Source organism: Cuculus canorus, chromosome 5 (assembly GCF_017976375.1).
Source record: "Cuculus canorus isolate bCucCan1 chromosome 5, bCucCan1.pri, whole genome shotgun sequence".
In the NCBI taxonomy this organism is placed as follows: domain Eukaryota; kingdom Metazoa; phylum Chordata; class Aves; order Cuculiformes; family Cuculidae; genus Cuculus; species Cuculus canorus.
The window spans coordinates 26435423-26458773 of NC_071405.1; the positions used below are offsets into that span (position 1 = coordinate 26435423).

At 35.9% G+C, this 23351-nt stretch overlaps 1 protein-coding gene across 3 annotated transcripts in view; it reads left to right on the forward strand.

Annotated features, from left to right (window-relative positions):
- The first annotated feature begins 995 nt into the window (after positions 1-995).
- VRK1 (VRK serine/threonine kinase 1) overlaps positions 996-23351 on the forward strand; it is a 32770-nt gene continuing 10414 nt past the window's right edge. Inside the window, exons 1-13 of one of the 3 annotated variants that reach the window (XM_054068368.1) lie at positions 1065-1083; positions 1165-1207; positions 5350-5511; positions 7045-7100; positions 11421-11490; positions 11884-11971; positions 13395-13503; positions 13640-13732; positions 14553-14685; positions 15914-16034; positions 16815-16873; positions 18030-18208; positions 22425-22515. In XM_054068368.1, the coding sequence (XP_053924343.1) occupies positions 5355-5511; positions 7045-7100; positions 11421-11490; positions 11884-11971; positions 13395-13503; positions 13640-13732; positions 14553-14685; positions 15914-16034; positions 16815-16873; positions 18030-18208; positions 22425-22515 (1156 nt within the window). In that variant the 5' untranslated portion in view covers positions 1065-1083; positions 1165-1207; positions 5350-5354. Of the gene's footprint in view, positions 1208-5349; positions 5512-7044; positions 7101-11420; positions 11491-11883; positions 11972-13394; positions 13504-13639; positions 13733-14552; positions 14686-15913; positions 16035-16814; positions 16874-18029; positions 18209-22424; positions 22516-23351 lie in introns of all 3 variants that reach the window. The other 2 variants (XM_054068367.1, XM_054068369.1) reach the window with 2 other exon arrangements.

The following is a 23351-nucleotide window of genomic DNA, read 5'->3' on the forward strand; positions in this document are numbered from 1 at the left end:
CTCTCTTTTTTTGCGCACACTCTTAGACTCCTTGGGCACCGCTTCAAGGTTGCATCTGATCCTAGCTGGTTCTTCTTTCTCTTGTCATCGCACTAGTCCTTGTTAGCTGGCTTAATTAGATACAGTCACATTCCTTCCCATTCTTCTTGAGGCTCTGGAGCGTGTCCAGAGAAGAGCAACGAAGCTGGTGAGGGGGCTGGAGAACAAGTCTTATGAGGAGGAGCTGAGGGAACTGGGGTTGTTTAGCCTTGAGAAGAGGGGGCTGAGAGGAGACCTTATTGCTCTCTACAACTACCTGATAGGAGGTTGTAGAGAGGAGGGAGCTGGCCTTTTCTCCCAAGTGACAGGGGACAGGACTAGAGGGAATGGCCTGAAGCTCCGTCAGGGGAGGTTCAGGTTGGATATCAGAAAAAAATTCTTCACAGTAAGAGTCATTGGGCCCTGGCAGAGGCTGCCCAGGGAGGTGGTTGAGTCACCTCCCCTGGAGGTATTTAAAAGAGGGGTGGATGAGATGCTCAGGGACATGATCTAGTGGTTTGTAGAAATGGTTAGACTCGATGATTCAAGAGGTATTTTCCAACCTAGTGATTCTGTGATTCTATGATTCTTAACTGCAGCCTTGTTAAAATTCCTTATGTAAGTATCCAGGAGCAGGCTATCTAAAAGTTATTTCTCAAGCTAATGCTATATTTTAGTTCTAAAATCACAAAAACCCCTATAAATAATATTCAAATATATAATAGGTTAGTAATTTATAACAAATAATCTCTTCCTTCAGTGGTTTAAAACACTGAGATTTCATACCGCTACCCCACAAATACTGGGGAGGGTGGGAGGGGGGTGTAGCGAGTGGGTGTGATGCATGCTGGGAATTGTAGTCCGTAAACGGCGCCAGCTGCCGCACGCGTAGGTCATGGACTACAATTCCCAGCATGCACCTCGCCTGTAATGGCTTCTCGGCGGCCCAATGGGAGTGGTCGTTGTTGGGAGGCGAGCGGTGGGGCGGGCGGGCCGCCTCAGGGCCCCTCGCAGTGCGGGAATTTCGGACGGGGCGGAAGGAGCGGCGGCCTGGGAGAGGAGGAGGTATTTTCCTGCCGTGGCACCGTCCACCTTGCTTTACTTCGTGATTCTTTTAATTTATTTTTGTTTTATCCCTGAGGCGAGGTGGAGAAGGCAGCGGTAAAGCCGTGTTCAGCGCTGGTGAGAGGTGTGTTTGTGGCTGGCGAACAAAATATCCCCTTGGCGGGGAGGCATTTCTGATTTCTCTTTTAAAGCAGACCTAATATTTTCTTTTAAAATTTAAACCTACCCATCGCAAGTAAAAATCTTCCATTTTAGGATCAGGACAGGCCTGTTGTGCAAGAACTGGGCTAAACTGGTTTGTTGCTGGTTGTGGTTTTTCTCTTCTCGCCATTCGCCTTCCTGGTTTACTGCAGGCAGGGCGGACGAGTTTTCTCTGGTTTTCAATTAGTGCTTAAGGTTTTTATTCATTTCTAGGGAGTCTATAGGCCCTCATTATCATTTGCAAACATACAGAACTATTGTGAGGATTCCTGTAGCTCTTCCTCTGTTAAAGAACTTCTGTAGGCATAAGCTCTCCACTCAGTTCTTGGGATTAATCCCCAAACGAGGTAGGATTCCTGATGAATTTCAGAGCTCTTGATTTTTTTATGTAGAAGGCCAAACTATCAAAAGGCCTTTAAGTGAAGTGCCTGGCTTACATGCGTAGGTACTTGCTGTTGGTTTTGTGGTGAGGTGGTTTGTTTGGACTGACAGATGATTTGATGCCTTATAAAACTGATGGTGTCCTTATTGCAATAACCATCTTGAGTGATGCTCAGGATTTTCAGGAGAAATTTAAAGACTGTTCAAAAGAAAAAAATGTAATTTGAGAAGGCAATTTAAAATTAGTTAGCAATGCGGTAATTCCTTTTGTAAATGACAGTCTCCTGTATCTTAACATGCTACACTCTGAAGTTTTAAAGTCTGCCACACAGCAATGTTTTTTAAAAAAAGAAAAAAGTGTTGAATTGCCCAGTATGGAGCAGTTGTGGTGAAATGCTTCTCCTTAATTGTGATCCATCAATGTATAATTATTCATTTTCTCTAAACCATTTTCTTATTTCTTGGGAAAGGAACCCTAGCGCTTCTTCCTTCTTAAGTTCCATTATTTGTCAGATGTCCTAGTCAACTGGAAATTATATTATAGTGGTACTCAAAAGTGTAACACAACGATAGACCAGTCACAAAATGGCCAACTCGGGATATTTACCTCACTTGGTATTGCAAGTCATTGATACTTCAGGTACTTTTTTTTTTTTTTGATCTTTCCTCTGAAACTGTTCTACGGTATTCAGAAGTTTTAAAGTGTCACATTCTTTCCCTCCAACTCATTGAGCAAAAACTTATTTTTTGTTTTTTGCTTGTCTTTGTTTCCTTTTTTTGCAGGCAGACCTACATGTCTTGGTATGACTTAAGAACAGTATTAATGATGCATAGATTTCAGGTCTTGCTAGGACTACTATATTACATAGGTCACCAGCATGCCTTCTCCACGTTGAGAATGAAAATAGGATCTAGTGAGATAAACAACTATAAAAATGACAGTTTCCAGAGAAGAAAAGAGGAGGATCAGGAAGAAAGCAGTCTGACTTGCCACACAGCAGAAACACTTCCTTCAAAACAAATTTGATTTATAATAATTTCCGAGTTTTATTGAAAATGGATGCCAATACAAATTGAGAAGTGGCTTTTCATATTTATTCTAAGAGTTCAAGTATCGCTAGAATAGCAAGCATTGCAGACATTTGTAAAGATAACTCCGCTAAATAGCACTATTGATGTATAATTGTCTGCATATCTCAAGTACAGTGTATTCAATATCTTCCAGGATGTTTTATTAGGGAGAAGTAGGAGAAATAGCCTTTGTGGTACTAAGAGGCTTTTGGAGAGAGTTTAGACAAATAGACTTCTGTTGTTCATACTTGTTTGTAGCAAAATCTTTGTTTTGAGTGTTTTGTAGCCACATAAAATGCTGCTGTTTACAATCATGCACCTTGAAAATTGTTCTTGTCGGATACCTTAGCTAAGTGGGGTCAGGTCTGTTTGATACTTGAATGACAGTATAGTACTTGACATGTATGGTAATCTGTTTCCAAGGACTTCAGCATGGTTGCAGGCACTAATGAAGTAAGCTTCACAGTACCTATGGGATATAGAACATTTCCATTTACTGCCAGGGAGAGGTAATGAGTTAATTGAGGTGCAGGAAAGTTGAAGGTGGTTCTTTTTGGGTTTTTTTTGATTTTTTTTGTGTGTCTGTGCATTTTTAAAGGTGATTTTAGGGAGAAGTAGATGACTTTTCCAGTTGTGCAATGTACAGCAGGCAGCTCTACATCAGTGTTTGCTGGTTCATAAGTTTCCTTACAACCCCCTCATGTTTCCAATAGTGTGAGTTAAAAAGCTCATGGAATGGCAGAATTTGCACTAAAACGTCATTATTTTTCTTCATTATTATTATTATTTTGTCTTCTCCCACCCATCATTTCTGTATTTCCATGTAGAAAATTTTTGCAGTCTCCAGGTGTTCTTTGTTTCAATCAATAGAAGATCCTTGAATGGATTTACCCAAATAAATGTGAAAGGATGTACAGACATTGCTTAAATATTTCCATGGATAACAGCTTTTTTGCAGAAGAGTAAGTGCTTAGTATTGTGCATGCTGCCCATTCAAAGCGATCAGTGTTTGGCACCTATGGCCTACTGATAGTTTGACCAACTTGTAAGTAGGCACTATGCCATCTTAACAGATGGATATGAATATAGACAGCCAAGAAACCATGTATGTGTATCTAGTGTATTTGTTAAGGGCAGGGTTCCCAGCTGGGGATGTTCAAACTTATGCCCATTTTGAATTTCTGCATTTTTAGATAAAGGGAAGTTAACGTTACTATGATTTTTTTTTTTTTTTAACTAAGCACCTGGAGGCATACAACTATCGACCACACTAAACTAAAAAAAGAAAAAATAAAAAGAGGGAAACACCAGCTCCTTCTTGTATACCCTTGAGGAGATATTTTAAGTAAACATAATTCCCTTTTAAGTGAGGCTACTATGAAGGGACTCACTGTGAATGTCAAAGACTTAAAGCATATCAGTAGTTTTATTTCACTGTCTCGGTAGCTGTATTGAAAAAGAGGCTACGGATTTTTGCTTTACTGGACAGCAGTCGGTCTAAGTAGCATGCAGGCACCTAAGTGAATCTGTCCAAGTCTCACTGAAATTATTTGTATTAAATCAGAGGTCAAGGAATGCAGTCCTTCAAGCCCCCTTTGTGTCTTATAGTGTTGCTGTATATGCTCATTTTGTATATATTTTTGTACCCTTTAGATGAGAGCAAGTGTGATCTTGTCCCACATCTGAGTCATTTGGCAACACTGCTGGTTCTTGTGCTTTCTTCTTCTCCTTATCTGAGCTAGTCTGGGTGCTCCAGATTTCTGGTTTATTTCCCCATTGCCACTTCTGTCCCATTACCATATATTCACTAAGTTGTTTTACTGAATCAAAATCTGACTCTGCTAAAGATTCTAGACATTTATTTGCTCAAAATGAGGCTTATTCTGCAGAAAGATACAAGTGTGTAGTTCCAGTGGACCGTTACATTATTTCTGGAAATATTGCTCCTCTGAGACCTGAGGATGGGAGAAGGCAACAGTAATACCTTTACATTTATAATCTCAAAACAGATAGTTATGTACTAGTTTGATCTATTAAGTGCTGCCTTGTGACCAATAAGATGATTTTTATTTTGGTTGCTTGCAGTTACATAGGAGAAAAATAATTAACTGTTTGAATGGTTTTGGTTTTTTTTCTATTTTTTTTTACACCCAAGAGGAGTTATTCACATTATTACTGAAGATTTGGACTATATGACATTTCTTCAATAAGCAAGTTTAATTCCAGGAAAACTGATGTGCTTTATTTCATTAGTTTACTTATTTCTAGATTTAGACCTATGATTGATTGTGATTGATTGAGTACGATAGATTCTGAGACTTTTTTCTAGCAGGTCTTATACAAGATCTTCTAATAGGTTTCTGTTTTGAAGATTTTTTGCTGTCAGATTTTTTTTCTGATGCCTGAAAAAATTATTTGTTTTTCACTTGGAATTCATGCCAATGAAGCTTCTTACTGCATTTCTTTTAAAGTGTCTTTTTAGTAACAAATTAAAACCTAAATCCATACTTTCTCATGCTGCTAATAGATTTCTACATAAAGTAACTCTGGTCAGCATATAACCTATAATTTTTTTATTATTATTTTTCCTTCCCTCCCCTCCTCTCCCTCCAGGGAAGATGCCGTATGTTAAGAAGACTGCTGGAAAAAGAGCCCCTGCAAAAAGGAAACTTGCTGAAGTGTTTGATCTTGGGGAGGTTCTAGCAGATACATCAAAAAAAGAATGGAAATTAGGTGTCCCTATAGGGCAAGGAGGCTTTGGACGTCTATACCTTGGTAAGTGTAGTTATCTTTGATAATGCTTTAAAATGGTGAATGAGATGTTCATCCTTACGCAAAGCAATGAAAAAATGACCCTAAAGTAGAAAATGTGTAGTGTCTTCAAGTAATCTTTTTTTTACTAGAATCTTAGCTTGATTTGTGGTGTTGGAAAAGAATTAAAAGAGTCAGCAAATGGTCATTGTTAGCGCTGGGTTGTCTGAGATTCCAGTGGTAGTTAATTTTTTTAAACCAAAATCGTTATTACTTTTTAGCAGTGAAAGGATAATTTAGTATTTATTTAAATTTGATTTTTGATCTGCCTGAAAGAAGGTATTTTTCCCTATATAATAAATTTGAAATGAAACTGTCTAAGCATATTCTATGAGAGCTACTGATCAGCCAATATTTTGCTTGGTTTTGACTTTAATGCTGCTTTTGACTTTTTCACTACCTTGTGAACTTCTGACGTAAGTCATATACTTATTTTATGTAACCAATGCTCAAGACAAATTGAAATCTTGGACTTTACAGTTTAAAACATCAGCACAGATCTTGTTTTGCAATGTTGTCTATCGAATTCAAGGAAAACTTCTTTTAATAGATAGTATTCTATACATAGTATATCTGTTATTTGAACAGATGAACGGACAAGAGGAGTCTTGAGGATACTCTAGGGAATCAAAAAAACTTGGTTGCCCTTAGTCATTTTCCAAATAGTTTGGAAGGGATGACAGTTGTAATCATGCTAATAAGTTTTCTTTTGGTATGCTTTTATGATCTTCTTCCTCTTGGTAAAAAAGTTGCACAGAATTCATACTGAGTTGAAAAAAAAAAATTAATAATCTGTCCCACTTTTAAAATAAACAGACTGCAGCATAAGTTGATTAAGTAGAAAAATGGGACCAGTAGATGGCTTCTTGCCAAAGAAGCCCTCTACCACTTATTCAGCCTTACTCAATGAGCTACTAAATTTACTGAGACTGGAGTTCCAGCTCACTCATATTGTGTAGTTCTTCATGTTAAGGATTCCTGCTTTGTTCAAGCCACAGCTTGGCCTCACTTTTGCTTCCCCATCATTTGCACAAAGCTGTGCCCCTGGCTGTTGCTGTACTTCATGCTTGTCTTCCTCAATGTCCTTCTGTCACAGGTATCAACAGCTTAGTAGCAATACAAAGTCACTTTTAGATATGTGACATGGCAAAATAATAGAGAGAATGTGTTTTTTTATTCTTTATGTCCAGAACTGTGTGTGTTCATCACAGTCCTAGAAAAGGAGAGAAATGCTATTGACTATGAACAAGTTACTGAATTATAAAAAAACCCTCTTTTGTTTAGTAAACTGCCTGTTCTCCTCCAACAGAAAGGAGAATGCAAGACCATATCCATACAGAGTAGTCTTGCCATAGGGTAGTTCTATTACTAAAGCCTAAGGTACTGATACATGTTCACATTAGTTTTTAATTGCTTTGTCATTTGTTTATGTTGCATAGCAATTAATTGTGTTTTCTGACAGTTCCCTACTACTAATGAATGCTTCCTCTTTAACAGCTGATGTTAATTCTTCAAAGCCGGTTGGCAGTGATGCACCTTATGTTGTAAAAGTGGTAAGAGAGCATTTGAGTCTTCACAACTTGAAAATGTTTGTTCTAGAATAGCATGTGTAATTTAAAACCTCTTCTGACTGAAAATAATACAATTGCTTAGCGCTGTTTAAAATAAGTGTGGTGATATAGAGGAACAATGCTGAGAATTGGGACTCCTATGAGGGTGGATAATGGAACATCAGCAGGGTTGAAAAGGGTTCATGAAATGGATCAGACCCTGTTTCGCTTGCTGCTTCCTGTAAGCAGCCCAGATATCACAAAATGAGTGAAATCTGGCTAGCTTTTGGAGAATTTCTGTGATTCAACACTGAGTCTGTGTGAACTGTTGCTCACTACTGGATGTTGGTAAGCTGACAGATGGCTTGGGAGTAGGAACAGCAAAACTTTGATTCCTGAGGTCCCTGCAGATAAAAAGTCCTTTAAATGTTTCATCATAAAGCACATACATATTCTAATTGCTATTGAATTAAAATGGCATTCACATGTATTTTTTTTAAAACCTAATGGTTAGAGAGAAGGATAAACACTGATGATATTTTTTAGCTCCTCATAGCTAATCAGCCAATTCTTTTTATTAGTTGAAATTTTCTTATTTTTTTAATCTTAAAATAGAAAAGATTTATTTCACTTGATTTGGCTTTAATGTTCTCTGCCTAAGGTAAATGTATGAAGTATTTTTCCTTAAGCTTTGTTAGATTATTTTTTATAGATATAAGATTCCTTGCTATAGTCTGGGTAAAAAACTGGGAATATGGGAACAGCCATAGTGGATCCAGACCATTTGTTATCTTGGTCATACTTTTGGTCCTGTGACAAAAGAAAATACCAGAAAAATTTATAAGAACTTTACAATGTGAAATGGAAGTTCTTCAGCACAGTTCAGAACTGCAATATTTTCATCTTTTGTTTATTGAACTCTATGGCAACACTGAAATGCTTTACTGCGGTAGTTGGCCATTTATGTAAATATGTTGCTGCTTTTAACATCTGTTGCTGAAACTAAAAGATCAGGTTAACGTGGAATAAAATACACTTCAGTTAGCACGTGCCTTTTAATCTTGATATTTATATCTGCTGACTACAGGGAAATTCTAGAGTACTGATTTTGATACTGTTCAGATGTCCCAAGGTACTGTTGGAGATGACTCTCTTTCTAAAATGTTGTCACTTGCTGAAACAAGCACTGCTTATGATGCAAATGTCAAACTACCACACTTCCAATGTCATTGTACTACTGCTGCCTTAGGTGTTTGTGGACAGGAGTTCCACATAGACTAGGAATCCCAGCCTGCAGCTGTTGCATGCTACCAACCTGCTTTTGTATGTCCAGCCTGTGCCGTTGAGAGCAGGGGGTGTCCTTTATGTGGGAACTATGGCCTGTTGTAGAGACCGAAAACAGGCGTTCAAGTTAGCAGCAGTGGTGGCTTGACTATGAGAGGCAGTGGTTCCTAAATTTCAGACAAGTTTCAGGAAGCAGAGAGACATTTAACTTTCTTGAAAGAATCTAGTTTGACCTGCTTGGAAAATCGTGCATTATTTTATGTTGTGTATAATTGCTCTCCTTCTCTTTCCCTGAGTTCAAAACTGGCCATCTGCTTCTGTTCTCCTCCGATTTGGGTTCTGAATATAGGAGGAGTTGTCATAACTTTTGGATTACTTTTATGCTGTATTCACTTTGTTGCAGTGGTTTGTAGATACCCCGATCTGTCGCTAATCTCCTAGGTGGCTACTCGTTTTTAATTTGTCTTTTATAATTTTTTTCTTTATGGCAATAAAAACTAGCCACAGTCTTTGTGCTGCCCTCACAAATGACCCATAACCTATTTTGCCTCTACAGTCTAGTATTACACAGCTATAGATAAGGGGCTATTTTCTCATGCCTGGATGATTCCTAGTTCATCCATCACCTGAAGCAAAGTCGTTATCAGCTTTGAACAATTATCAGTGTTTAACAAAATATGTGCTTCTATAGTAATATTCTTCAAATGAAGCTATTAAAGCAGCATGGAAGTTAGCTTAGTCTTTGACATATTCTCATAGTATTGATATTTGAGCGGTACAAAATGCATCAGTTTTTATTAATAAAATAAATGCTTTTTTAACACGTAGACCTTTCAGATGTCATTGTTCAGGAGAGGATGCAAAGTTTAATAACACTTCATTAAACTGCTGACTGCAGAAGATCAGACTTCTTAATATACTACTTGAAGAAATTTGTCGAGTTTCCACATGTACTCCATAATCTCTTTCATTATATCTTTTCTAATTAGCCTTTAATTTCAGTTTTGCAAATCATGTGTTTAGAATGACCCTGGGCACAAAGTTGTAGAAATTTGTGTTTGAAGTCTTTCTGGTTTTAGTGTGTTGTAAGACAACTAGTATGGCAAATATTGGACACCATTACATGAGTCTTTTTAACATAGCATATGCATTTATTTATCTGTATGTAGAATTAATGATTTTATGAGGAAACAGCTTCATAGTCAACATGAAGATCTGTTTTCTGATTAAATCATTTATCTGTCCACTCAAGTATGAAAAGATACCAGATTTTTAGCATTTGATCTGACTAGAGAAAGACACGCCTTTTTTTTCAGCACTGAGACATATTTTTTTGTAGAATAATTTATTTAAAGATAAATGTTTTAAGAATTGTTAAGTCCTGCGGTTTTTCACTGTATTTTACTAAGAAAATAACATTCTTCAAACCTGTGTAAATGGAATCAAAATAATATGTATTATTTATATTCTAATTAAGTTAGAGTATTAATGGATAATGCTACACAGAAACAAGTGACTAGGTCAAGTAATGTTTGTTTGACATAAATGCAATATTAGAATTCTGCTACTTACCCTTCTCTTCTGTATGTATGATCCCTATATCATTAATTCGTTGTCTGTCGTTGATAATAAATTAACTGGATAATGCATGCACCAGAGTTCATGTGCATTGACCAGCTAGTCTAGTAGTGGGTAGTTTTTTCAGGTTCATGGCTTAAGTCTGAATGTTGGTCCCACAAGGAGGGAACAGATAGCTGTTGTCTTGGCTCTATTTTGTTATCAGAGCAATACTGCTTCATAAAGTGAGGTGGGTGTAGATAGGTGGTGGCTTTGTAATCAAGTGTCCAGGCCTAGGAGGGGTGCTTCAACTGGTATCTTGCTCTCAGTCTGACCAGTCTTCTGAGACTGCTTCTGAGCCAATATGGCAGATGTGCATGGAAGTCCATGTTGATCAGTCTCTTTGCCTTGCTTTGTTGATGTTGGACAGCAGCACATCTGTTAGCTGAGTGGCGCTGTTTGACCTTTAGCAATTTTCTGGATCAATACATCTGTATTTAAGAGTTAAAATTAAAACCATTTAAGGTTGATGTTATATATCTTGGAACTTTTGCTAATATCATGTGATCATATTCTTTCTGGGTTTCTTTGCCAGTAATGACATATTTTATTTTTTGTTAGATTTTTTACTGTAGGCTATTCCAAAACAGATATTTTCACTGAGACAGAATGAATTTGGGCATATGTGAGTAATTAAACTAAATGAATTTAAGCAGTTTATCTCAAAATCAATCAAAAGAGTTGAAATCACTTATTTTTCTGTGCTGAGTTCTGGAAATATAGAGTTAAAATACTTGCCCATTTGCAATTCTTGAAGCATTTCAAAGCTTTCGTATAGTCAAACCAATTTCCCACTTGCAGTTTACATATATGTGGTTACCATAGATTTGTCCCTTGGAAAAGGAACTGAAATTTCTTATGTTAGCTTAAATACAAGGTAGATTGAAGTCAATATAGGTATAGTTCTTACGATTTAATTTAAAAGAAATTGTGAAATCCTCTGTACTTTTACCATGATGAACTAATGTGTGAAGGGAACAGAATACCATATCTTCAGCAAGAATTTAACTCTTGTTAAGATTTTTCCATCAAAGAATTTCAGGTATTATTTTAGGCTCAGTAATGGTTATTGCAACTGATGCAATTCAATTTTAATCTGGAAAATCTGAGATAATGTTGTTTTATGTTCCCTGTTAAACTTTTGCTGCCAATCGTTGGTAATATTCTATAAATTTCAGTGAATTTGTTGCTCTTTAATATTTTGTTATAAGAAAGAGTTCTTTGATACCCTTAATGTTAAATGGTTTATAATAAAAATTTCTTCTTTTATAAAAAACCTGATATTCTGTTGAATTTATCAGCACTGTGTAAAGCATTGAAGGAGAATATGCTTTTATAGGGTGAATGTTAGATTTTGTGAGCTTTTAATAATTATTAGGCACTAACACAGCATTTTTTAACTAATTTTAAATTGTCTTAAAGGAACCCAGCCAGAATGGACCTCTTTTTACTGAGTTAAAGTTCTACATGCGAGCTGCTAAGCCAAATGAAAGTAAGCAGTCTATTAAAATGTTTTTAATGAACTACAAGCATTTAGGAAAATCGAGCCTACAGGAGTAAGGTTGAAGTTTAAGGGCATCTTTTTAGGTAATTTTCAAAATTGTTTTTAAATTATAGAAATCTAATTCAGACATATAGTAAAAATAGTGATTTCTGGTAAGGTGCTCCTTATAGTTGTGTTGATGCTATTGTCTAAAATCAAAATTGGGTTGTATATCAGTTGCTGCAACAGATGTGTCATTAACTTTCCCAAATACTTTGCATACAAGTTTCCGTGAAATAAGCAGCTCACATGTACGTACAAATTAAGTGATGGGAATACTCACTTTTTATCTAAGTGTCTGTTGTTGTGAGTTCATGAACTTATCTCTGTTTGTGTTTTCAGTTCAGAAGTGGACTAAGTCCCATAAACTGAGATATTTAGGTGTACCGAGATATTGGGGTTCTGGCTTGCATGAAAAAAATGGAAACAGGTGAATATATCTTTTGTTGGCATATAATGGGATTGATTTCATCCGAAGCTACTATCATTTTTAACCTAATTTACTTTATAAAGTGTATTTTTCTTCCTTGTCTTCATATTCCTTTTCTGCTACAAAGTTTCATATTTGTGGCAGGATGTGTTGAAAGAATAGATGAACAGATACATTTTATCTGTACTCTGTTACTCCTATTGGTGTCTTTTATGTTCTTGATGTTATGTATCTTGTTTAGATTTGTCTCCATTTTGCTGTAGTACAGTGATGCTATATATACGTGTTTTAGAAGATTTTCATACTTGAATTATAATCAAGTTGACTTCTAATGTATTAGTTCTTGGATAATATGACTACCTTTACAATTCCTGTGGTATGGTGTACCCTTAAAGAGTATTTTCTCTCACACATATGGGGCACTCTGTGTTCTCTATAAATCTATTTTATTTTCCCTAGGGACAGTTGTTTTTTACTTAATATACAAGACAGAAAAATTGCTAGTCTCGTGTTAAATTTGTCTGAACACTAGGGATAGTTTTCAGTATTGCTTGATGTCTTTAAAGGTTTTTGTTATTTGGTCTTGCATGGTATGCCTGTTTATGTAACAGTCCGTGTTGCCTAGTGGGCTTTCTCTGTACAGTTGTGACACAAAGGACTTTTAGTAGTTATGCAGCAGTTTACAGTAGATCAGTTTTCTTTGTGTGGACCATTACATAGGTCAGTTGGTATATATGCCCTAGTATGTCAGAAATATCATTGTTTCAGTAGGTCCTCAACTTTTATACTAAGTTAGTTGTAAAAACCCATTAATTTTGAGAGCAAAAGTAAATATAACAATTTTTTTCCTCAAATAAACTTTTCTTTCTATTCAGTGTTTTATGCATGGGATTCTTTAACGTAGCTACAATGAGCTCTTTCAGTAATAGAATCAGTTTGGCTATAGCAAGGAGCATCAGAACAGCTCTGGCAAGTGATAGATTTTTGTTTCTAATAATAAGTTAAAAGAAGATGGTAGCAGATTTCAAGAAACTAACTTTGTAAAGTAACAATGGTAGGTCACTTGGTAAAATAAGTATTTCTCTAATTGATACTTTGTTTTACCCACAGTGAATTACAATACAGGTATTTTCTCTGAAGGTACTTGTTAATGTATTTTATAACTAGTCATGAATAAAGAACTTTTTTTTGATGGACAAGCTTTTGATTAGCTCATGTAAAAACATTAAGAATTGCTGTATAACATCTAAAAAAAAAAAAAAAAGGTGAAATATTTACCATATAATTGTTTTCATTGTACATGCAATTTATCTTTTGAAGGAGATGTTTTCAATCAGTAATTTGTACAATTAACAGATAAAGCACTTTGCTAAATACAGTGCAGTAACCTGCTTTTTTTTTTTTTTTTCCCCCTTGAATTTAGTTATCGATTTATGATAATGGACCGATTTGGCAGAGATCTTCAGAAAATGTATGAAGAAAATGCAAAGCGATTTCCCCATAAAACTGTACTACAATTAGGCCTGAGGATAGTAAGTTTAAAAAGTATTTTTGCAATCTGACTTCCGTGTGTAAGTTCTCAGTTTAATTGCGCTTTTGTACTAAGTACAGGTCCTCTGCTGGGTGGAGCTGGGTACTGCATTTATATGACTTATTTTGTTTTGTTAGCTTGATATTCTGGAATATGTCCATGAGTATGAATATGTGCATGGAGACATCAAAGCCTCAAACCTTCTTCTGAGTTACAAGAACCCTAATCAGGTATTTCTGATGCATTTTATTCCTCATATTTTTAACCTTCTCTTTGACAACACATGGAAGTGCTTTGAACCAGTGAAATCTAGCAGAAGCTCATTTTTAAGACTGTATATGGTAACATTATTTCTGCTTGACATTTATATCTAGTTAGTATTCTACAATTCTTTTTAATGCATTTTGCTGGACAGTTATCAAATTGACTATTTGCCCTAAATAATATTGTAGAGAAATTCTCAAGATTGAGAGGATATTTTTTTTTGAATAAGTATTTGCAGGTGGAAGCGTAAAATTATATAGCACGCTGGTAAATTATGTTTGCCTGTCTGCATTGTTACTTCATTTCTTTGTTCAAGAAATCCATCAAATAAGTGTTCTGTTGCTTGGAAAAATTGGTCTTTAAAGTGTTTATTGTTCCACTTGATTTATGGAAGTCTTCCATTTTTCTGCATTTTTAACTGTATTTACTATTCAAACAATGCATATCAGAGTTTCAGAATGATTTTTTTTCTTTTTTTGGGCACTTAATCTCACTGGTAATAACTGACTGTTTTAGTGCACTGGTCCTCTACATCACTGAGAAACTAAACTACTTCCGGATTAGACTGCTATATGGAAAACAACAAAACCTATCTGACGTGTGGTTTTCAAATCATACGTAGTAATCTCAATAAAATACTGAGAAAGGATCTGTTAAAGTTGAAAACCTCACTGTTTTTACTACTTTTTAAGAAGTTCTGAGAAAGGTTGGGAGCTACATTTATTATTTGCATGGGTTTTGTATTTATAGTTCTTTAATATTAGAATTCTTTGTGGAAATTACTAGGTATACTTAGTAGATTATGGACTAGCCTACCGATACTGTCCTGAAGGAGTTCACAAAGTATATAAAGAAGATCCTAAAAGGTGCCATGATGGAACTATTGAATATACCAGTATTGATGCACACAAGGGTGTGGGTAAGGACATAAAACTCAGAAATAAGCATTTGTGCATTCGTTTTATAAGTAAAAAAGACATTATTTGCTGCATTGAGTTTTGTAAACAATCAGGCTTCTGAATCTATAAAACTTTTTTTTTTTCTTTAGAGATTATGCTGGCATTTTTTTTTCCATTTACTGACTTTTACTCTGATATTAATTTACTGTATTTTTAATGTAACTGTTAAATAGATTTAATTGATTTATAAAGTCTGTTAAAATGTTTAGTATAATTTTTATTAACTGAGTAGAAGTGGAATATTGCTTATGTGATTGTAATAGAAAAACAGGCTCTGTTTTCAGGACATAAATAGTTTCTGTTACTGGTGTGAACATTGTTCCTTCATATTTGGCAAAGATGCACAATATTCTTGTTTATAGCTTAATATTTAGGAGACTTACACAAAACTTCATTTATGCCTATAGTCACTGAACATTAAGAGGCAAGTAGTTGAACATGAAAAAGACAGGCTGTGTGTCTGTTATGGTGAACATCACTTTTTTTCTTCATTCTTAAATTTTGTTTTATTAGTATAAAAGTGTGTCCTGCTAAAATATTGGTTGTTGAGAATTATTTACTTCAGGATGAAATGTTGCACCTGTGTTTAAAATGGAACATGGACAAAGGTGGCTTGATTTGCAGATTTATACTTCTAGCATAGTCTGTGGTCAGTGTACATATGGGTTGTTTTTATGTTGTTTTTTTCTCAAGGCTTAGGGATTTGATCACTTACTGCCCTCTGTTCAGTTTTCAGGGCACATGAAATATTTCAGCATTATGGAATATTTTTTTTTTCAGGAGCTAGGGTTTTAGCACTATTACCTTTTTATAGACGAAGGGAAGTAAAAACTGTTTTGAACAGAAAGTCAATCATTTCACTAACTTGCTCTATTTTTTTTCCACAATCTGAGTACTTAAAAAGCTTCCCAAATTGGCATAACTGCAGCATGTCATACCCTTGAGCAGAAGAAAGAGATTGATAGGGGACTTGAAAATGAAGTTATCCTTCCAGATGTAGGAACAAAATTTTTCCTTACTTTCTTTTGCACTAAAATAAAGAAATAAGTAACAGATAGGAGAGTGCCACACTGTTAGTGTTTTCTTTCTATAGACTTAACATATTTACAAATTTTAACTATTGTTAAACTGTATGTGCTTTGTTAGCTGCTCTTATGGTTCATTTTTTATGTCTGCATATATGTCTAGCACCATCGAGACGTGGAGATCTGGAGATCTTGGGTTATTGTATGGTGCATTGGCTTAGTGGCCATCTACCATGGGAGGATAATTTGAAAGATCCAAATTTTGTCAGAGACTCAAAAATCAGGTGAGAAACTACTTATTTTCTTTTGCTTTTGAAACTGAAAATAGGAATGGAAATGTCTTAGAATGTAGAAATGCTTTGTACTTTCAGTATATTCCCTTCCGTTAGCAAGCTATTGTTTTGTATGCCTCTTAGTTTTCCTTCACTGTGCCTCATATCCTTGGCCTGTAATTAAACTTTGCTTGTACTTTTCTGCTCTCGTCTTTTCTATATGTGAGATGGTTAGTTATCCACCACAGTACTGGCGCTTTAGAATACTGCTATGGTTGAAGGAAAAAAGCACTATTATCAGTATGCAGATAACCATTAGTCCTGCTTTACAGAAAGAGCTGAAGCATGGAGTATGAGTAGCCTTTATTACACCATGCTCTGAAGTCAGCGGCTGAGATGAGAAGTGAAGGTGGATCTTAAACGTTTTTGAGCATCGTTCCAGCTAGAGGGGTACTAATGTGGGATTTTTTTTTAAAATTTTTTATTGTTTTGCCCCTTTCCCTCACTGTTGCATTCCTTTGTCTTCTTACTTGCTTGCTTTTATAATAATCGGGAACCGTTGAACAAGAACTTGTTGTAGTACCTGTACTTTCAGGTAGCCTGCCTGGCGTTTGTCAGGTTCTCAAATGGCCGCTTCCTAGAAATGGCTGTAGTATGTTGTACCAAAGGTTTATCTAGCAGTGTTTCCTGTCTCGAATAGTGGTCTAAGCTAGGTACTCTGTGAGCTTATCAGAACAAGGCAAGATTCAGACTTTGAAAGAAACAACAGTTTTGAATAATTTTGTTTTTCAGGTGTAGAGATAATATTTCAGTTTTGATGGACAAATGCTTTCCTGGAAAAAATAAACCAGGTGAGAGGAGATAATTTAAATTAAAATACTTTGGTTTGTACCCTGTGGTAAGCATTCTTTAATAATTTGATTTAATGTCCTTTTTCCTTTATAAAAAATATGTAATAAAGCCATCAATCTGTTTGGATGACATCAGCAAATTGTAGACAACTATAAACAGTGGGTAGAAGCTCTGAAATTCATATTTGCATGGAGCGCTTTGTGTATGTACAAGGGAAAGCTGTGCTAATCTGTATTCAAATAACTGTTCAATTCAGTTGCTGCAAAAAGTGAGGAGTTGTCAGATCTCAGTATCTTTTTATTACTGAGAGATGCATCTCAGGCATTGTACTCTAATCTGTTACTTCTTTATGTCCTCTCTATTTACTGAAGTTTTACCTATTTTTCTTTTATCAGCAACAACAAATTAGCATAAATTAGATTGTTGATTAGGAGAAGTATAGATTCTATTTTTAGAGACACTATTAAGTATTTGCAAATGTGAAATGTATAAGTTGATTTTTCACAACTGAATTCTAAGCTTCAAAATATAAAGTAATGCAAACTAGTAACTAGTAGTCTAGATTGTTTCTGTGTGGCATTGGTGACTTGCTGAGTAGTTTGTTGTTTTTTTTTTTTTTGCTTGCTTGAAACCTGACTCTTAGACATATGCTTTCTTTGGATCTTCAATATTTAGTTATTTGTGGCTATTTGTAGTGATCAGAGGAGTTTTCTCTGCCAAGTGTGACTTATCTAGTTTTTCAGTGGTCAAATGCTTCATATATTTTTTTTTAAAATATATGCTTCAGTCTTGAACTGATGAAGTTCTGAAGTAAAATTGAGGGGTTTTTTTTAGCATTTTTAAATGTAGGCATAAGGAATACCATGTAAGCAAGTGTTCATTGGTGAAGATTGGCCTATTAAGTTTTTTATGACTGACTGTTTTCTTCATTGCAAGAAATGTATGAAAAACAGTGATGCTGTCATCACTGGGTAATGAACCTTGGTATAATTTTTTTCCTAAAATGCGTTATAGTAAAGTCATAATTATGAATTTATAAATAACTATTTAAAAATGGCATAACTAGTGCATGCATAGTTTTTCATTCTTTGGTGGTAAAAATGAATGATTAAAATGTTTTCAAATAGAAATTAATTGGAAGTACCATTTATTTAGATGAAATAGCCAAGTATATGGAAAAGGTGAAGCTACTGAGCTATGAAGAAAAACCTGTTTATCAGCATTTCCGAGAAATACTTCTGCAAGGACTTAAAGCCATTGGGCAAAAAGATGATGGAATACTTGACTTTGGCTTGGCAGAGAATGAAGACTTGCAAACAAATCCCATGCAAAAGGTTTTTACTCTGAAAATTCGTTGGTTTTTAATGCATTTTTTGAGCTAAAGATTTAAAGAGTATTAGAAGTAGATGTCATAACTGCATCCAGTAGGAAATGAGCAAATGGTGAAATGTTTGTCCTACACTTGTGCGTTATCTGTCTAATTTAACTTCATTAATTGTTATTAAATCTTAATACAGAATGATGTTTATAGGTGTACTTTCATTATAGATAATATCTTGGGTAACAGAATGTGTATGTATAGTTGTAATGACATTTCAACAGATGAATATCCAGTTAATTTACTGGTATTTTTGTTAAATTAGTGAAACTCCAGATGGGTCAAAAAAAACATGTAAAGTAAAATAAAACTAGTTTTTGTTTCAGATTAGTTTCCTTTCCATGACTTTCTCAAAACTTAGTTTTAAGTATACATTGTTATGCGTAGTAGTTGATTCTGGAATTCACATATTGAATTCACTGTGATCTAATATGTTATTTATGAGTCTTAACTGTATTGGCAGGCTAGGAGTATTTTATTCTTTGTATTTAAGAAACCTTAAGCTATAGATTTGGACTCCCATTTGAATACAGCATACAAACTTTTTAAGCCTGAGGGATATTATAACTTAAAATGGTTTATTATAACAATAAAAAACCATAGAATCATATAACTATTTAGATTGGAAAAGCCCTTTAAGATCATGGAGTCCAACCGTATGGAACAATAATTATTAGCCTGTACTTCAAACTGCATTTATTCCTTGTTTATTTGGATTTCTTAATGGCAGGTGGGTAGTTTATTGGTTCTTTTAGCCAGGGACCTAGGAATTATAATACAAGATAGTGGTACTTGAATTCTACCTGCTTACTGACATGATCAGCAGTGTGTTAAAGTTGGGCAAAAAGCACAAAAGTTACAGGGTTTAAGTCTTCTGAGGATGTATGTCCAGCTTTTCTTACGTTTTTTTGCACAGTAAATAGTACTTCGGTTAAAATCATGCAGTTAGGGTCTTTATGCTAATATTTGATACTGAACTGAATGTAAAGATCTGTCTAAAAGGAGAGTTCATTAGCACAAATTCTTCTGATTCCCTTGTGAATTGACATGGCTCAAGACCTATGTTTTGGGGTTAGAGGGGGAAAATAAGTCTGTTTTTAGTGGTTGTCTGCTTTCTTTGCTGAAAAGTTGGCCTGCTGCAGAGTCAACATGTGTGACCTTTAATGTCCTTGTCCAGCAGAGGTGGCTGGTGCACATTTCCAATGTAATAAAACTTCAAGCATCTTATTTCTCTATCGAATATCAGTCAAAACCCCCCCCAAAGGGTGGAATAGTACTTCTCCGTAGGTTTTTGCCTAGTAGCAGGAATTTGCAGTTAGATTTTTGTTTTTTCAGTTTGAGGAACCATGTGCATGGTCAGCATATGTTCAAGCACTTTATATAAAATGAATGTTACTGGCCCATTTGGCTAAATGTTTTCAGCTATCCTTTTCTTATTGAGGTGGACTTTACGCTAGCTACTTCATGCCAGCTCCTGCTATAGTGTACAGACAGAATAAGATTGATTGCTTGAAATCAAGTTCACATAGCCTGCTTGCTTTTGACCAAATACCAAGACAGATGACTCTTCCTTCTCTGTTGGAGTCTCTAGGCCTTGTAACAACTGTGTTGTAAGCTAGGGTAGAAGAATAGATTCTGTCAGTCCTCCTTCCAAGGTTGTATTTTGCACTTTTCTTAAGGAATGAATGGAAGGAGGGTCTTCAGCATGTTGTCTGCTTCCTGAATAAGTATTTGGGAACTCGCGCTACTAGGTTTTTTTGTCCAAGTATCAGAAGTTTAGAGGCTAGGAAGACAATAGATGTTAGTTGAGAATAGCTGGACACTTAGATACATAGAGGAAGAAATTAAGAACAACTAAAATTATATGTGTTTTCAACTGTGACAGGAAGCTCGACTTGATGACTCAGTGTTTTAAAGACAAGCTCTATTTACAAACTCTATTAGAAACTGGTTTCCGTAAAGATAGTTTACCATTGATCAGTAGCATCTGAAAGCCAGTATCTTTCATCACATGCTGAATTTCTTTTGGCATGCTTAATGTCTAACTTGGAAAAGAAAACTACAGTCTGGCATCCACCCTTGAAGATGGTGACCTCATATATAGTATATTTATTGTATGTACTGATATTTTCATTGCAACAGGTCTTAAGACACTTACTCTTCAGTTCCTTTGGGGCAATCTACCATAATACTTTCTTGAAACAGTGTTATTTGTTGTTCTGATACGATGCTGTTTCATAGTTAGAGACAGGACATTTACCTTCTGGGTATATAAGTTCTTAGGATGTAGGATTCTCCTGTCCTTGCAGCTCATATACGTAGTTGAGCCATAACATGCGCTATATATTGCATATAAACATGGTTGTTCTAGAATTTCTTTCTCCAGTATTTGTATCTAGCTAGAACTCACAGATGTCTGCTATATTAAAAGTCAACATTTTATTTTCTGTACATGATTCAAGTTTCCCCAGATGTGTAAGTGAATGAAACACAGTCCACATTTCTGCTGGAGTTCTTTCTGGGGAGATTTTTTTTTTTTTGTGTGTGTGGTATTTTATAGCAGTTCTAGCAAAACAAAAAAGTAACAGTTCCATGTGTTGAGAGAAGTATCTGGAACTCTTGACTAAATTATTTAGTGCAGGGACCACATCTTCCTTTTGTTTAGTGCTGAAGAGTTGCTAGGAAGTAGTGGGAGTAAACTAAACCAGAAAAGTATGGATCTTGCTAGTTGTAGTTCCTTCTAATATTCAGCTTCAGATGTGCATGTGTTGCTTTTGTCAGATGAATGCTGCCTTATTTCAGCTGCTGTGTAACTCACCTGCATCAAGATTAAGAAACTCCTTTTTATTAAATAAGCTTGGAAACAAGATAAATGTATTTTGCTTTTGCGTAGCATGTATTGGATATCTGTTTTTCTGATGAGCATTTAAAATGTTTTCTAGTACAATTGGAAGCAATGCATTCTTTTTCATATAAAAGCACTACAGCACTGAAATAGTCCTCCTTAATTTTGGTCAGAATGAACAAAAGTGTCTGTGTTTATTCCTGCCTAATGCATCACAAATCTGCTGACATGCTAACCTTGGAGTCTTGGCTGGCGGTAATCAGGCCTGTGCACCGGCAGGAAAGATGTACCTAATGCACTCCATCAGTGCAGTTTGCATATGGAAGTTCTCACAGGGGAGCTGCCCTGTGCCAGCTGAGGGTTACCTGCCCACTGCAGTTATTGTATGTAATTATCGAACCAATCTGTTCAGCCCAGCAGGGTTGATGGTAATCATGAAGCAACACTTTGGAAAGGAAAGATGTAATGCACTCTCCCCTTCTCTCATGAGCTATGTGAAGTTGTAACCACTTCTGAAGCTGTATTAGTAAAGCTCTGGTCTCACACAAATGAAAAAAAAATAAAGAAGGAAAAGGTGAAATCTCCCAATGGTCTTCAAAGTTATCACCTGTGTCTAGTACACATACAGGTCGACTCATCCTTCGCAAAAGTCACGTGGAGCTAAAAAAAGTCCTTCTATGACCACCTTAAGAATACTTTGCAATAGTGAGATTAATTGTAATACAGAGGTGATAACAGTTCTGTCCATTTAGAGGTTTAAAGATAATGCACATTGAATAGATTTCAGATTACCACTCTTTGGAACAGAACCCATAGTTGCTATTAAAAAAAAAAATAATATACTGTCAGTGGGTGTTAGCTACTTTTAAGCTGTGCAAAGAAAGCCTTAAGAAGCAAGGATCCAGATAAACTTGAATTTAATGAGGTGTAATTGCTTTTTAAAAAAAAGCAATTAACATCAACTTTGGGTAAAATGCTTTCCTGTGTTCTTTAAGATTTTTCAGATTGCTCCTTTTGTGACAGTTATTCAATATAAATTAAAAGAATGGGTTTTGATCATGAAAACTTGTGTTTTCATACATTAAAATTTCAACTCCTAGTGTGATCTGCAGATAGGGGAACTGAACTTTTAAATTGTCGATTGCCTAGTACTGGTATTTTTGCATAAATATATGGGTAAATTTTCTCTACAGCCAGAGATGTTTTATAGTATATGAAGAAATAATGCTTAGAATAGGTGAATACCTTGTGGGGGTAAGATATTTTCTCCTTTGTGTGGTCTTTTATGCTCTTGAGTTCAGTTGCCCTTTTTTCTTTTTTTCCCCAGAGAAAGAGAAAGGCAGCAGCTGCAACCAATGAGAGCACTGAAGCAGAAAGGGAAGATTCAGGAAGCCCGGAAAAAAAAAAGGCTATTTCTAGTAAGTCAAAAGATCTTTCTCGCAGTCACATGTACGGTTGTGGTAGGTTAACACTGGCTAAGGGCCAAACTTCATCGGTGGGACAGAAGGAAAAAATAGGACAAGAAAACTCATGAGTCAGTACAAAGATGAGGAGATTGCTTGCTGCTTACTGCTGTGAACAAGAGAGCCTCAACTTACAGAATATTAATTTCGTTTATTGCCAATTAAAATAAATTTGTATAGTGATAAAGGCAAACAGTGAAACAATGTATTTCATTCCTCTTTTCTCAAACTTGACTTCCTCACTCTAGACTCTTCTGCCCCACTCTGTCAGCGGTGCAGGGGTATGGAATGGAAGTGTGTTATTGTCAGTACGTAGCATTTTCTCTTTGCTGGTCCTTCCGCCTCACATTTCTTTTCCTTATGCCAGTGTGGGCTCTCTCTCTTGTGCTGCAGTCCTTCAGAGAAAAAAATGTGCTCCAGTTCCTTCAGAAAATATCCATTTGGTCCAGCGTGAGCTCTCCCATGAGTTGCAGGGTATATTTGCTCAATCCTGGGTTCCTCATGACCTACAGGACATATCTGCTCCAGTTCTGTGGAGCACCACCACCTTTTCCTCCTCTGACCTTGACGCTCCCTCTGCTGTTTTTCACTCTTCTTCCTGTACCATCACCTCCTACCTGTCCAGTGTTTTTCACCCTCTCTTAAACATTTTCACAGAGGTGCCACAAACCAGTTGGGCTCAAATTTTGCCTACAGTGGATTAGTTTTAGGGCCAGCTGGAACGGACTGTATTGGGTACAGGACAGCACTTGGCCTCTTCCCACAGAGGCCACCCCTGTAGCCTACTCCAG